At 33.7% G+C, this 14,238-nt stretch overlaps 1 protein-coding gene across 1 annotated transcript in view; it reads left to right on the top strand.

The window, feature by feature from the left end:
• NPHP3 (nephrocystin 3) overlaps positions 1-13,965 on the top strand; it is a 33,308-nt gene extending 19,343 nt beyond the window's left edge. The window contains exons 15-26 of the mRNA XM_023527613.1: positions 14-237; positions 2,450-2,614; positions 3,569-3,663; positions 4,282-4,404; positions 5,594-5,783; positions 5,936-6,177; positions 7,217-7,292; positions 8,503-8,630; positions 9,540-9,780; positions 11,515-11,640; positions 12,234-12,349; positions 12,958-13,965. Of these exons, the coding sequence (XP_023383381.1) occupies positions 14-237; positions 2,450-2,614; positions 3,569-3,663; positions 4,282-4,404; positions 5,594-5,783; positions 5,936-6,177; positions 7,217-7,292; positions 8,503-8,630; positions 9,540-9,780; positions 11,515-11,640; positions 12,234-12,349; positions 12,958-13,135 (1,904 nt within the window). The 3' untranslated portion in view covers positions 13,136-13,965. The remainder of the gene's footprint in view (positions 1-13; positions 238-2,449; positions 2,615-3,568; positions 3,664-4,281; positions 4,405-5,593; positions 5,784-5,935; positions 6,178-7,216; positions 7,293-8,502; positions 8,631-9,539; positions 9,781-11,514; positions 11,641-12,233; positions 12,350-12,957) is intronic.
• The last annotated feature ends 273 nt before the right edge of the window (positions 13,966-14,238 follow it).

Raw genomic sequence — 14,238 nt, forward strand, 5'->3', positions numbered from 1 at the left:
GTATAAAAAATAGAGACCACGTTGTTTTTAATCTACCCCCAATTTTTTACAGATGTTGACAGTCTATTACAAATTAAATCTATTCTCAATTCCAACAGTGCTGGGAGAGCAGGCAATTTAGATAAAATCCTTCATCAGTGTTTCCAGTGTCAAGATACTGTTTCATTATATAGACTTGTTCTGCGATCTATCCAGGAGTCCATGGCAAATGATATAGATAAAGAACTAGTGAAACAGGTAAAATATAATAAACTTATAAAAGGAAGATTATTTTGCTTTGTTAGTATTTTTATATGCATTGAAATAAATAGCAAATTTTTCCAAATTTATGTTTAAATATGTTTTAACCGTATATAAGAATGTGTGCTACCATAGTGTGCTTGTGGCCACAAGTGATACTTCAGGAAATTTGCATTTTCCTGATTATCATTGAGATTTTTAATCTTTTCATGTTTATTGGTTATTCTGTGAATTCCTTGTTTAGGTCCTTTAAACATATTTGAGTTGTTCATCTTTTTCTTACTAATTTATAGGCATTCTTAAATATTACATACAAATCCTATGATACAGAGTTTGCAGATAAATGTCTTTTTCCGGTTTGTTTCTTATCTTTTAACTTTATGATGTCATTCATTATGCAAAGTTATTGCAATATTATTGACTATATTCCCTGTGCTGTACATTATATTCCTGTAGCTTATTAATTTTATAACTGTAAGTTTGTACCCCTTATTCCAACCTTTACCTTTTTCACCCATTGAGGATGTGGAAAAAAGGGAACTCTCATGCACTATTATTGATAGGATTGCAGATTGGTACAGCCACTATGGGATACAGTATGGAGATTCCTCAAAAAATTAAGAATAGAACTACCATAGGACTCAGTAATTCCACTCTGGGTATTTATCTGAAGAAAACTAAACACTAATTTGAACAGATACATGCCACCCATGTGTTCATTCCAGCATTATTTACAATAGCCAGGATATGGAAGCAAGGTGTTCATTGACAGATAATTGGATAAAAAAGATGTGGTACATACATACAATGGAGTATTACTCAGCAATAAAAAAGAATGGAATCTTGCCATTTGAGATAACATGGATGGACCTACAGGGTCTTATGCTAAGTGAAATAAGTCAGACATAGGCAAATAAGATGACATTTTAAAATAGTTCATTGCTATTTATTCAATTTGATTTTTAAAAATTTACATTATATTTAGCAACTTTGCTGAATATAGTTTGAACCTGAATCCATTTTCATGCTCATTTATCAACTTGGGGGTTCCTGGGGTTTTGACTTATTGTCCCGCCTCCTAGCCCACAAATATCCTTGTCTTCTCCCCATGTCTGTGGGCTGATATTTTCCTTGTGTTCCTCTTCCCTGAGGAGACAGCCCTTGGAAGGTCCCGATGTGGGCAAGCATTCTAGTTGTATCTTCTTACCTCATACGGCTTACAAGCTCACTTTACATCCTCACTGTGGGTGTAAAAACCCAAATGCTTAAGTCACTGGGACTGCTGCCTATCTTCCATCCACACTTTCCCCAGGGACAGCAGCCCCAGCACCTAGCCCTCTGATTTTCAGTTTCCTATTTCTAGCACTGGGGGAACTTCCCTTTCTTTTCTCCCGGCTCAACTGTGCGTTAGAAATGTTTTGTTATATGTTATCTGATCTTGACAAGCTTTTGTAGTAGGAGGGTTATTTTCTTCTACCATTTTGTCAGAGTTGGAACTTTGTCATTAGTTTTAATAATACATTCCTACAGTTTTAATTTTCACTAGATTTTTTTCTATATGTGTGTTATCTTTGACATGCTAGATTTTATATATACACTATTGTAGACCTTAATAAATAGCCAGTTTTTTTAATTAGCAAAATGGATTTATTCGAGAATAGCAGAGAATTGCAACTGGGGACAAGCACACTATGGCAAAACCATAAGCAAGTCCAGATAACTAAGGAGAGGGGAGGAAACTGGGGAGAGTTGTTCTGAACAAAAGTTCACTGGAGAAGAGTTCCAGGTTGTGGAAGTTTCTCATTGGCTACAAGCAGTAGTTAGTGCATTGTTGGGGCAGGAGAGGATCCTCCTCTTATGTAAAAGCAGGAGATGAAATTCCCATGTGATTAATGTCTTTTGTTGTCAAAATAGTTCTTATCTTCCTCCTTGCTGAATATACAGGCTGCAATGAGTGGTATATGCATAAGATATTACCCCTTTGGGGCTTCCCGTCTCCATTGTAAATGAGGTTTCCTTTATTTATTTTCACTCTGCCTTATTCCTGATTAGTGTCTTTTGGGAAGTGTGTTTTATTCTAAAAAAAAATCTGTTTCTTGGTTTATTAAATCATTTGAATAAGAAGTCAATAAGCTTATGGAAATTTTATTGGCTGTTACTTACATATAGAGATACTTTATGATCATTGTTCATTTGTTTTTCTGCCTAGATTCTCTGCCTCGTAAATGTTAGTCACAATGGTGTGAGTGAATCAGAATTGATGGAACTCTATCCTGAGATGTCCTGGGCTGTCTTGACCTCCCTTATCCACAGTTTACACAAAATGTGTTTGTTGACTTATGGTTGTGGTTTGCTCAAGTTTCAGCATCTACAGGTGAATATTATTTTAATAAGGTTTTTTGACATGTCAACATATAATTGGCTAATATTCTTATGTAATACCTTTATGAGATGGCTATTACTTTAAAAGGTAGTTTCTTTCTGGAAGAGAAAAAATATTTTTTCAAATTTTATGTTTCATTGAATTGCTGGTATGGTTATACATGTATTAAGAACTTGGACTCTGTAAGTCAGTCTGCCTCTGTTTACAACCCAGCCCTTCACAGCTTGATGGCTATGTAACCTTCTCTAATTTGGGGCAAGAACTTTCCAGTTTACCACAGGGATTGTGAAGAGTATTAATTGAGATAGTCCTTGGTCCTTGTGAGGCACTGGGCATAATGTCTGCCACATAGTAGTAAACACCTAGGAAATATTGACTAATATAATTCTTACTATCAGCAATGCCATGATTGATTTATATATGTATAAATGTATACATATATATAGTACAGATGCAAATGAAGTCTTTCATTTGAGTATGCTGTACTATATTTGTGGGGAGGAGGGGAGTGAAATGTTTGTAATTTCAGAGGCTTACCTTTCTCTTTTATTATTTATCACTTAAATATAATTTACTCTTTTTAGTACTTTTTCAATCCACATTTCTGAGATTTTTTTTATTGAAGTATACTTGACATACATTATATTAGTTTCAGGTCTACAACATAATGATTCAACTCAGAAATTTCCATTTCTGAGATTTTTAATGTGTTAACAGTTTGAATTAAATTGTGTTTTGAGTTCTTAAAATATTAGTACAGGAATTTTTATTCTTATATCAGTTAATCACATAAATACATCCTGAATTTTGAAACATTCTACTATCATTTTTATTATACAACTATAAAAAAAATTGTAAATTGTAAATTCCTTTTTACGAATTCGTGATTAGATATACAGTAACTGATGGAAAATAGACTGCAGTATTTTTTCTTTTTCTCCCTAGGCTTGGGAAACAGTGAGACTGGAGTACATGGAAGATACCACCATTATTTCTTCATATAGACAAAAGCTAATCAACTATTTCACCATGCAGCTAAGGTATTACAACTGTCCATATTGTTCATCTGTAGCTTCTGCCATATCCTCTACCTCTGGGTGCTATTTCTCTTTCTTAACTTATAACTTAATATATAAAATTTTAATGATTACCGAAAAAATTAAATGCTTTTCTATTCCATGGATGTCAAAAGAACAAAAGATGATTACATAAGTCTTAATACTATGTTAAAGATTTAAACTTAAGTAAAATCAATGCAGTATCATTTTATTACTTTATTTTATTCCAGTTAAATAGTTTAAAAATATGTGTGTGTCTGTAGATTCTTATTTGTGTGCATATTTGGGTCCATTTAGGATGGGGTTTTTGTTTGTTTGTTTGTTTTGAGTTTTGCAAGTTTATTTATTTTGAGTGCATTTCATTTTTTAAATTATTTTTATTTTTTTAATAGTTCAATTTTAGGAAAATACCTTTAAAGTTTGGTTGGTGGCCCTGAATATCACTTTATTTATTTTCAAGGACAGATGGGTAAAGTTTCTCATTTTGATAATTAAAGAATCAGAGGTATATGTTAAATATATTTTTTTTCCTTCAGCATGTGTCTGAAGGTTTTTTAAGCAATCTCATTGTACTGAGTGCTGCCCCTTCTCTTCCACTAGTCAGGACCCAGTGACTTGGAGAGGTGCAGATGAACTCCCATGGCTTTTTCAGCAGCAGGGAAACAAGCAAAAGTTGCACAATTGCCTTCTCAATCTCTTTGTGTCTCAAAACCTTTATAAAAGGTAAGCAACATTTGTAGAACACCTTTCCCCCAGAGAAACAGATTTAAACAGCCATTCAGCATAACAAACAAAAACAGCATTTTTAACTTGAAAATTAGTCCAGTTTCAGTGCTACCTGAAATATAAAACAGCATGGGAGAAATTTAAGATAGTTTGTAAATTGCCATTAGATTTATGTTTTCCAAGAGGAAGAGTAAAAAGATAAGAGTACTGCTGCTTCATAAAATCAGACCTGGACTGATCCTGAGATATCTTTATATCTTAAATTTGAATTGAAGCAAGTTTGAACCTAAATCACCCAGAGAGTTGATAACTGACTCTCAGGGCGTTCAGATACCGCAGAGTGTAACCTTCAAACCAGACTGGGCTCTACAGAGAATCTAACTGGTGTTGAATTTAAAGAAAGGATTACCCTTTTTCATAAATACATTGTTTGTCTTTTCTGGTATGTTCGAATTTGCCAGTGTCAGAACCACACCTTCTTATGAACCACCTTATTAAACTTCATGAGGGGTTTTTCTGTCTTACTTAGAAATTTAGACATTTCTCGTACTAGCTGCATAATTTTTTTTTTCTCCTGAATGAAGTCTCTCAAATTTCTTTGTTGTACTTTGTAACTTATTTCCAATTTTTCATGATTCTTTTGAAATCAGAATCTACAGATGAGTAAGCTTACTTTTCTCATTCGATTTCTTGATGGAAATACAAAGTAAATATTCTGTGACAGTTTGCCTATGTTTCATTAGTTTCTTCTGTTCTAATTTCCATCATTTAAAATAGCGTGTTGAGTAAACTAAGCAGTTGATTGCATATCATGAACTGTCTAAAAAGGATTCTGATAGATTTCTATTGATGAGTAACCATAATGATCCTAATAGTAATAGCCAACACTGTGGAGTACCTGCTATGTGCCATAATCTCCTTGTAGTAACACCTGAGGCAGGTAATGTCAGTGTCTCCCTTTTGCAGATGAGGGTGTTGAGGTTTTAGAGGTCAGACAACATGTTTACGATCATACAGTTAGGAAGTAGTGGACACATGATAGTCCAAGCCCACAGTCTTACCTCATTGCACTACACTTGCCTACTAATAAGTTGTTCATATGAATTCTGATATGAAGTCTGGCATTTTCACTTGATAGTGGGTTTTAAAGTTTGTTTTTCATGAATTACTGTTATTTGTTGGACAGAGGACACTTTGCTGAGTTGCTGAGCTACTGGCAGTTTGTTGGCAAAGACAAAAGTGCGATGGCAGCAGAATACTTTGATTCTCTGAAGCAGTATGAGAAAAACTGTGAAGGCGAGGAGAACATGATTTGCTTAGCAGATCTTTATGAAACCCTGGGGCGATTTCTCAAGGACCTCGGCCTACTCAGTCAGGTAATGCCAGCCGGAATCAGAGCCAGTGTGGGTTTTTCATGTTTGCTCTGTTTCCTAGGAGTTAGTGCAACTTTTATTTGCTGTGCTAATCAGATGGTACATCTTACAGCCTTTCACTCACTTTAATTGGTCTTTAATCTTTTTTTCCCCAGGCTGTGGTGCCTTTGCAGAGGTCTCTAGAAATTCGAGAAACGGCTTTAGATCCAGATCACCCACGAGTAGCTCAGTCCCTCCACCAATTGGCAAGTGTGTACGTGCAGTGGAAGAAGTTTGGCAATGCAGAACAACTGTATAAACAGGCATTGGAAATCTCTGAAAATGCATTTGGTACAGACCATCCACAAATTGCTCGTGAACTCGAGGCACTTGCAACTTTGTACCAGAAACAAAATAAGTAAGATTTAGGTCACTAATACTCTGGGTTTATGACCGGGAGTTACAATTCTTAACTGCAATCATTTGGCAGGCTTTGTTTTGTAACTGTGCGCTCGCCCTTATTCTATATTCTTTGAATGCACCATGTTCAAATATGATTTCTCGGTCTGGGTCGTCATGGGCCAAACAGAAAATAAAACTGTAAGATTCATCTCTGTCTGAAGGTGCGTGGAGGATAGAGCGTGGATGGACTTCGGAGTCATATGGTTGGGTTAGAATCCGAGTTCCTTCACTGACTAGCTTTGTAACATTGAGTGCATTACTGATATAGGGGGCTGCAAATCATTGCCCACAGCCCAAGTCCAGATGCCCTTCTATTTTGTAAACACAGTATTATTGGAACACAGCTACATTTTTCTCATTTACATATGGTCTATGGTCACTTCCGTGTTTTGTCAGTAGAGTTCATTCAGTAGTTGTGACAGAGACTACATGGCCCACGAAGCCTACAATACTTAATATTTAGAGCTTTATAGAAAAAGTTTGTTGGTCCCTGGTAAAATAAAAGTGTCTCTTATCTGTTAGGCAGCCACTGAACTACATTTTTTCCTCTATCAGAAATCATTTCTTTCACCTCATCATAAATGATGCCTATTGGAATATTTTTCTTTTAACTTTTAGAAGTATTGTTTCACACACATTTTGTATGAATTTCGCATTTATATTTGACCAAAAATTAGCCTTTATAGATGATGATATATCAAACTAAAATTTTACACTTTCATTTAGTTAGGTTCTCTTTTGGAGATTCAAAGTGAGTCGAATCAGTTAAAAATCTGTTAAATGTCTGCTTGGAGGACTAGATTTGTTTTGTTAAATTTTGTTTTATGAAGGGTTTTGTTAAAGATTTTTAATTCCATATTGACTATCACTTCTAGAAATAATGCTGTTTTTAATAGCCAAGAAAGTTTTTCTACTAGGAGAGCTTTCATTTCACTGAAGTATGATACTTTGGACATGTCTCTTTTGTTTGACTTACTTTACTTTTTTTTTTAAAGATATGAACAAGCTGAACATTTTAGGAAAAAATCTTTTAAAATTCGTCAGAAAGCTACAAGGAGAAAAGGCAACTTGGTAATGAGAGATTTCTTTTGTGTTATGTTTTAAACCAAAGAGAAAAAAGAGAAATTCTGAATATCATAATATAGATACATAACCCTTACATGTTTAAGTACTTTAGATTTTAAAGTGACTTCTAGAGAAGTACTGATTAAAATATTCTTATTTGTAATATGTGTTTAAATATTAGTATTACTGGGAAGAACGACTTAGTAGACTCTTAAAAAGTGGAACTATATTTCGTGGTAATCATTTTTCAATATATATGTAGATCAAACCATCATGTGTACACCTTAACCTTACACAATGTTATATGTCAGTTATATCAATAAATCTGGGACTTATTATTTAATTTTTGAAAAGTTAAACAAGTTCATTTGAAGGTTAAATTTTGGAAGATGGACTTTAAAGCTGCTTCAGTTCTTTAAAGGATTGGAAAAAGGACTAAAAGAAATTTAGTTAACATTTTATGTTAGAATTAAATGCCAATAAGTTCTTACCCTTAAGCACACAAAAAAAATTATTTTCACATTTCTAAGCTGCTGACAAAATCTAAATATAGCATGTTTGTTTTAACTTGAAGTGCTATGAGCAGTTTTTTATTGAAATATATTTGATATATAACTGTAAATTTAAAGTGTGCAAGATGTTGATCTGATACATTTATATATTGTAATATGATTGCCACTGAAGTGATGGTTAGCACCTCTATCACATCACATAATTATTATTTCTTTTTTGTGGTGGGAATAATTAAGACCTAGTCTCTTAGCCAGTTTGATGGTTATAATACAATATCAATATCGTCTGTATTCATTATACTGTGTATTCGGTCTTCAAGACTTATTTGTCTTCTAGTTGCAAATGCTATGTGCAATTTAAATGCATGATGTTTAAGTGTTCAGTAGTGCAGTTGGTAAATATCTGCACGTTAATTCTGTTTCCTGATTTTTTCAAAGCACTTTAAGATTCACTTCACTTTGCTAAAATATGTCATAATCATTTTCATAGTTTTTAATGAATTTTGGAATGTGATGCCATGTGGAAATATGCATATTTTCAACAACTGTGAAATTAATTTGCTGTAATGCTTAAAATAATTATAATCTACCTTAAAGGGAGGGAACAAAAGGTGAAAAGAGTTTTTAGGACCCCAATATATTGTTTCAGAATCAAAGATTGTACTTACTCTTGGTGATTGCTATGAATTTTTTGTTTGCTCCAGTATGGATATGCCCTTTTGCGTAGACGGGCCCTGCAGTTAGAAGAGCTTACGTTAGGTAAGGACACACCTGACAATGCTCGGACCCTCAATGAACTGGGTGTTCTCTACTACCTTCAGAATAACTTGGAGTGAGTACCATGGTATTACTAGTGAAAACAAGTATCTATTTTGTCTCCTAGGTGCAAAGTTGTTTCACGTTTCTATCATGTCAAGCTAGAAGAAACTGATAGAAACTATGCCAAATTTCATGTATATGTTATGAACATAGCCACACTTAACAAAGACCATGGCATTTTTTTTTTTTTTAATGTTTCCTTTTACATCATTTTTTTGGTAACTGCAAAGTTATTCTGTAGTTTCCCTGGTATGTTATATATGGTTAGGAAAAGTGAGTTCGTATAGATATTGTACATGAGACATTGCAGGAAAAGAAACGGGACTAAAGGAGAATGAAGAAAAGAATGTAGATGGGTGCTGGTTTCAGTCTTCATTTTAATTGGACACAGAAGACTCAAAATGGCATTAATATTTATACTTTCTGAAAAAGAAGTTTTGTGGCTTCTTTGGATGTCAGAAAAACATAACAAATTTAATACTTTAGATATCAAAAAAATGTAGAAAATTTTTAGTCTTATTTCACAAAAAGTTTATTTAAAATTATTTAGTACTCACCCAAAGGGAGGAGTGAATACCAAAATCTTTTGAGTTATAGGTCTAATAATTTTAAAGGTATAAAAAGTTTGTTTTGGAAAATATTTATGGTTTTGTCTTTTAGGAGAAGTGAAGTGGAGAATTGAGGCAATCATCCAGATACTTTAGGCCCTCACACCATCAGGAAAGCATTTTTAATTTTTGGAAAAGAGCTAGAAGGGAAGAGAGTATGGGAAGAGGGAGAGAGAAGATTTTGAGCTGAATCCTTCATTTTAACAATCTTGGATTTAAGAATAAAGAGGCCTCAGTTCTCCATCTAACTAGGGCTAGGGATCCTGACTTCTAGAGAATAAACTGTTTAAACCATTTTTGGCTTTTATTCATAGTACAGCTGACCAGTTTCTGAAGCGTTCCTTAGAAATGAGGGAGCGAGTTCTAGGACCAGATCACCCTGACTGTGCCCAGTCTTTGAATAATCTGGCAGCTCTATGCAATGAAAAGAAACAGTATGAAAAAGCAGAAGAACTATATGAACGAGCTTTAGACATTCGGAGACGAGCATTAGCTCCTGATCATCCTTCTTTGGCTTATACAGTGAAGCATCTTGCAATCTTATATAAGAAGATGGTAAGTAATCTTTGGCATGCTTACATGTGTTTTATAATATGCCAGTTAAACCGTACTTGCTATCAGCAAAATCATTTATCTTCTAGTGGTTAGATTCTTTTTTTCTTTTTCAATTACAATTGACCTTCAGTACTATTTTATATTAGTTTCAGGTATACAGCATAGTGGTATTTGTATGATTTACAAAGTGATCCTCCCAATTAGTCTAGTTTCCACTTGACAACGTACCTAGGTATTACAATATTATTTACTCTATTCCCTATGCTGTATTTCACATCCCCATGACGATTTTATAACTACCAATTTGTACATCTTAAGTTCTTCTCCTTTTTCACTTAGCTCCTCAACCCCTTTCCATCAATTTGTTCTCTGTATCTATGAGTGTCTGTTTTGTTTATTTTTTTCTTTAGATTCCACATATAAGTGTGATCATATGGTATTTGTCTTTGCCTGATTTATTTAACTTAGCATAATATGTTTTAGGTCTATCCATGTTGTCGCAAATGGTAAGATTTCATTCTCTCTTAAGGCTGAGTAATATTCCATTGTATACATGTACCACCCCTTCTTTATCTAATCGTCTATAGATGGGCACTTGGGTTATTTCCATATCTTGGATATTATAAATAATGCTGCAGTGAACATAGGCTGCATATATCTTTCCAAATTAGTGTTTTGGATTTCTTTGGATAAATACCTAGAGGCGGAATTGCTAGGTCTATTTTTAATTACTTAGGGAAACTCCATACTGTTTTCCATAGTGTCTGTACAAATTTGCAATCCCACCAACAGTGCACAAGGGTTTCCTTTTCTCTCTCGCTATTTTCTATGAGCTTTTAAATCATGGTTTAGTTTTTTTTAACAAATAGCTGAGTAGAGCATTTAAAAATATTATTTCAAATATTAATCAAAAATATTATTGTTTGATTTTGTTAAAATACATTCTAAGTATAAATGCATTCATTAGCATTCCAATTAAACATATTCTTATATTACATTTCAAAAGTTCTAAAATTCAACCAGTATTAAGTTTGCTCTTAAATTACCATAAACATAACAAATCACCCAATTGTGAGGGCTGAAGGAGTTTTTATTGATGAAGTGAGCATTTTAATTTTACTCTTTGTCCACATTTAAATGTAACCTATTCCTTGCCGTAAGGTTCTAGCCAGTGATATTTGGAACTTTTATAGTTCTTCTCCAGAAAAAATGCCAGAGAAGCTTGCTTTCATTTAGTTCAGTTACAGAGTTGTGTGGACTGTCTCTGGACTTTGTTTGGGAGACTACTTTGCTGATCATCCTGATATTGAAGTTGCTGTTTTAGTAAGAAGGCTCCATTGTTGTTATTTCTCCCCAACAAATGGAAAGGAAGTAATTGGAAAAGTCTGGAATGGATTTGATGGGAAATGAGATTTTATTTCAATGTCTTCTCTAAGTCATCTATAGAAGCAAACATATTTTAACTGACATGTTTTTACTTTACCAGAAACAGTAATAATGGGTGATCCTGAAAGGCTTTCTGAATTATTAAAGAAAATGTTCTTATATTCAGTATAGCATTTTTACATATTCTGTTAGGTTTCAGTTATCTATAAACTTAACCAATAAACTGGGAGGAAACGCTTCTGAATTTTTTCCCTCAAAATATGAAATTTTATTTATAAATAAATAAGCTCTGATCAGATAGTATTTAGTGCTTTAATATTTTTGTCAGATTTCACTTTTGTGTTTTAGGAGAAACTTGACAAAGCTGTACCTTTATATGAACTGGCTGTTGAAATCCGGCAGAAATCCTTTGGCCCAAAGCACCCTAGTGTAGCTACTGCCTTGGTGAACTTAGCTGTTCTCTATAGCCAAATGGTAAGTACTCACACTTTAACTCTTTATAAATGAATGGTTTTAAGATATGAAATAATAGGTTAACATGAATTAGGTGTGGCACAGTGAAAATAATTCAAGGGAATTTAAGATTGTCTCCTAATGCTTCCTTTAGTACTTGAGAAATTATTGAAGTTATACTTGTAACATAGTCCCTTCCCCTTACTGTAAAACATGAGCGAGTGTTTAGTTCATTGCACAGGCTTAGTTTTTTTAAATTCTGGAAACTCCCTACATCTTTGTATCTAGTATGTCTTTAAGCTGTGACATTTGCCTGTGATAGGTGAGAAACAGGTGTGGTAGCCACAGGACAATAAAGAACAGGTTTGTGCTTATATAGTTGGATTAAAGTCAGTGGTTACCAAGCCAGGTCTAAAACAGGCTTCTGGCCTTCTATTATAATGCTTTTCCTATTATGATTATTCATAAATTAATCCATTTATCTACATCTCTAAGGGGGATGTTAACATTTTTAAAGTGCTTACCCAAGTTGGTCAGCTTAGTCTAGAATACGCTAATAGTAATATCAGAAACCTATTGTGTTTAAGTGAGTGTTGTTACTTTTTTTTAATAAGAAAAAACACATCGAAGCCTTGCCATTATATGAAAGAGCATTAAAGATTTACGAAGACAGCCTGGGTCATATGCATCCTCGAGTTGGAGAAACATTAAAAAATTTAGCTGTGCTTAGGTAAGAATTTTTTCACTTTCCTCATACAGCCAAACTCTGTTTGAGAACCTTTAATTTGACTTATCATGGAACATCAAAAAATACTTATTGTTAAATATGGTTTTTCTTGGAAAAGGGGTAGGGTTGTTTTTGGTGACCTATTTCGAGATATGGTAGTAGTATCTAGAAGCAAAATGAAGGCTGCACAATCTATTTAGTAAAGCATTATATTGTGACAAATAGTGAAGGATGGTTTATATTTGCAACCAACTGGCTCTGGGGTAATAGGGGCCATCTGCTGTCCTCAGAGCTAATTTACCATTAAATACATGTTGACTTTTGCTTTGTGTTTGTTTAACTCAGGATGCAGAGAATACCTACCTTCCCTTAGGAATTTTACTGTATCCATTATAACACGATATTAATGGTGTCCATATAGACACTGAAGTGTTCCTTAGCAGTACAAATAAAAAGGAAAAGAGTTTGGGTATTCCGTTTTTCTGGGCTGCCTGAGTGAATGCACTGAAAAAAATGAGCGATTTTTCACAAGTTGATTTTTTGTATCTTGTAAGGTTATTTAGAATTGTTAAGAGGTTATTTCTCATATTAAGAATTTTTTTCTCTCAAAGCTATGAAGAAGGGAATTTTGAAAAAGCTGCTGAACTATACAAAAGGGCGATGGAAATAAAAGAAGCAGAAACCTCACTTTTGGGTGGAAAAGCTCCTTCCAGACACTCATCAAGTGGAGACACATTTAGTTTAAAAACCCATTCTCCTAATGTTTTCCTTCATCAAGGACAAAGGTAGTAACAGCAGTTACAATTCATTACAATTGCACCTTAGGATAAAATAATTAAGAAACACTTGGAACATTAGAATTTAAAACTTACAAAAAATGTTTTTAAGAAAATTTACTTTTGTGATTTAGCTGACATTTGTATGAAATCGTATTGGACTACACTGAGGTTCGAGCCATGATTATGTCAATGTCATTTAAAGGAATTAACTTCCCTATATGATGGGATCCAAGGGTGTAAGCACATTAGAATCCTAAGATGACATGAATAGATTGGTCTCCGTTCAGCAAGAGCTGGCAGAGCAGTTAAGGAGGTCAAGACTTCCATGATTCTTTTCGTCTCTCAAAACCTTCTTTAACCTCCCTGTTCCTTGTTTTGCTTTTGAACAGTAGTCCGGTCCAATTCTCTACCTCAAAGAAGTTTCAAGGAATACAGGGATGTTTATGAAAAGTATGAATTGTCTTCTATAAAATTAACTAACAGTAATCTCTGATTGCTACATTTTATTCTACCTTTTCCTTGAGCAGAATGGGCCAAACCCTCTCTCCTTTCCATGCTCTCTACACAATATGTTGTTATACTATGTAGTATATGTTGACATAATATGAAGTTATTAATGCAGTAACAGGTCAAGCTCATTGGCATTCAAAATGGAGACATGACATATATTCTGATTTTTCTTAAATGTCCTAAATGTCTTCATTTATCTCAAACTCAAATTACTCTGTCATTTTATACTGAAAATTAAATATTTTGATTTTATAAATATTGCCGCATTTTGGATACTGTTTTGTACCATTTATGTATTAATATATAATAAAATCTTCAATTTTAATGCTTGTAAGAGTCCAACATGTATTAATTGTAAAGGTGAAAGATGTAATAACCATAATTCACTGTTTTAAAAGTACAATTTCAAGTTTTCTTTTTCCCACTCTAGTTTATAGAAGAGGATTAGATTTACATAATTAAGAAATAGGCTGAACATTACAAAAAAGACTTGAAAGTTGTCACTACTCATTAAGTAGTTTGCTCAAAGCTTTGGCGATTGTATAGGATTTGGATTAATGTTCTCTAAGGCCTGACTATTCACTGGGTGGTCCATGAACCACC

The sequence above is a fragment of the Pteropus vampyrus genome, unplaced genomic scaffold (assembly GCF_000151845.1).
Source record: "Pteropus vampyrus isolate Shadow unplaced genomic scaffold, Pvam_2.0 Scaffold1, whole genome shotgun sequence".
In the NCBI taxonomy this organism is placed as follows: domain Eukaryota; kingdom Metazoa; phylum Chordata; class Mammalia; order Chiroptera; family Pteropodidae; genus Pteropus; species Pteropus vampyrus.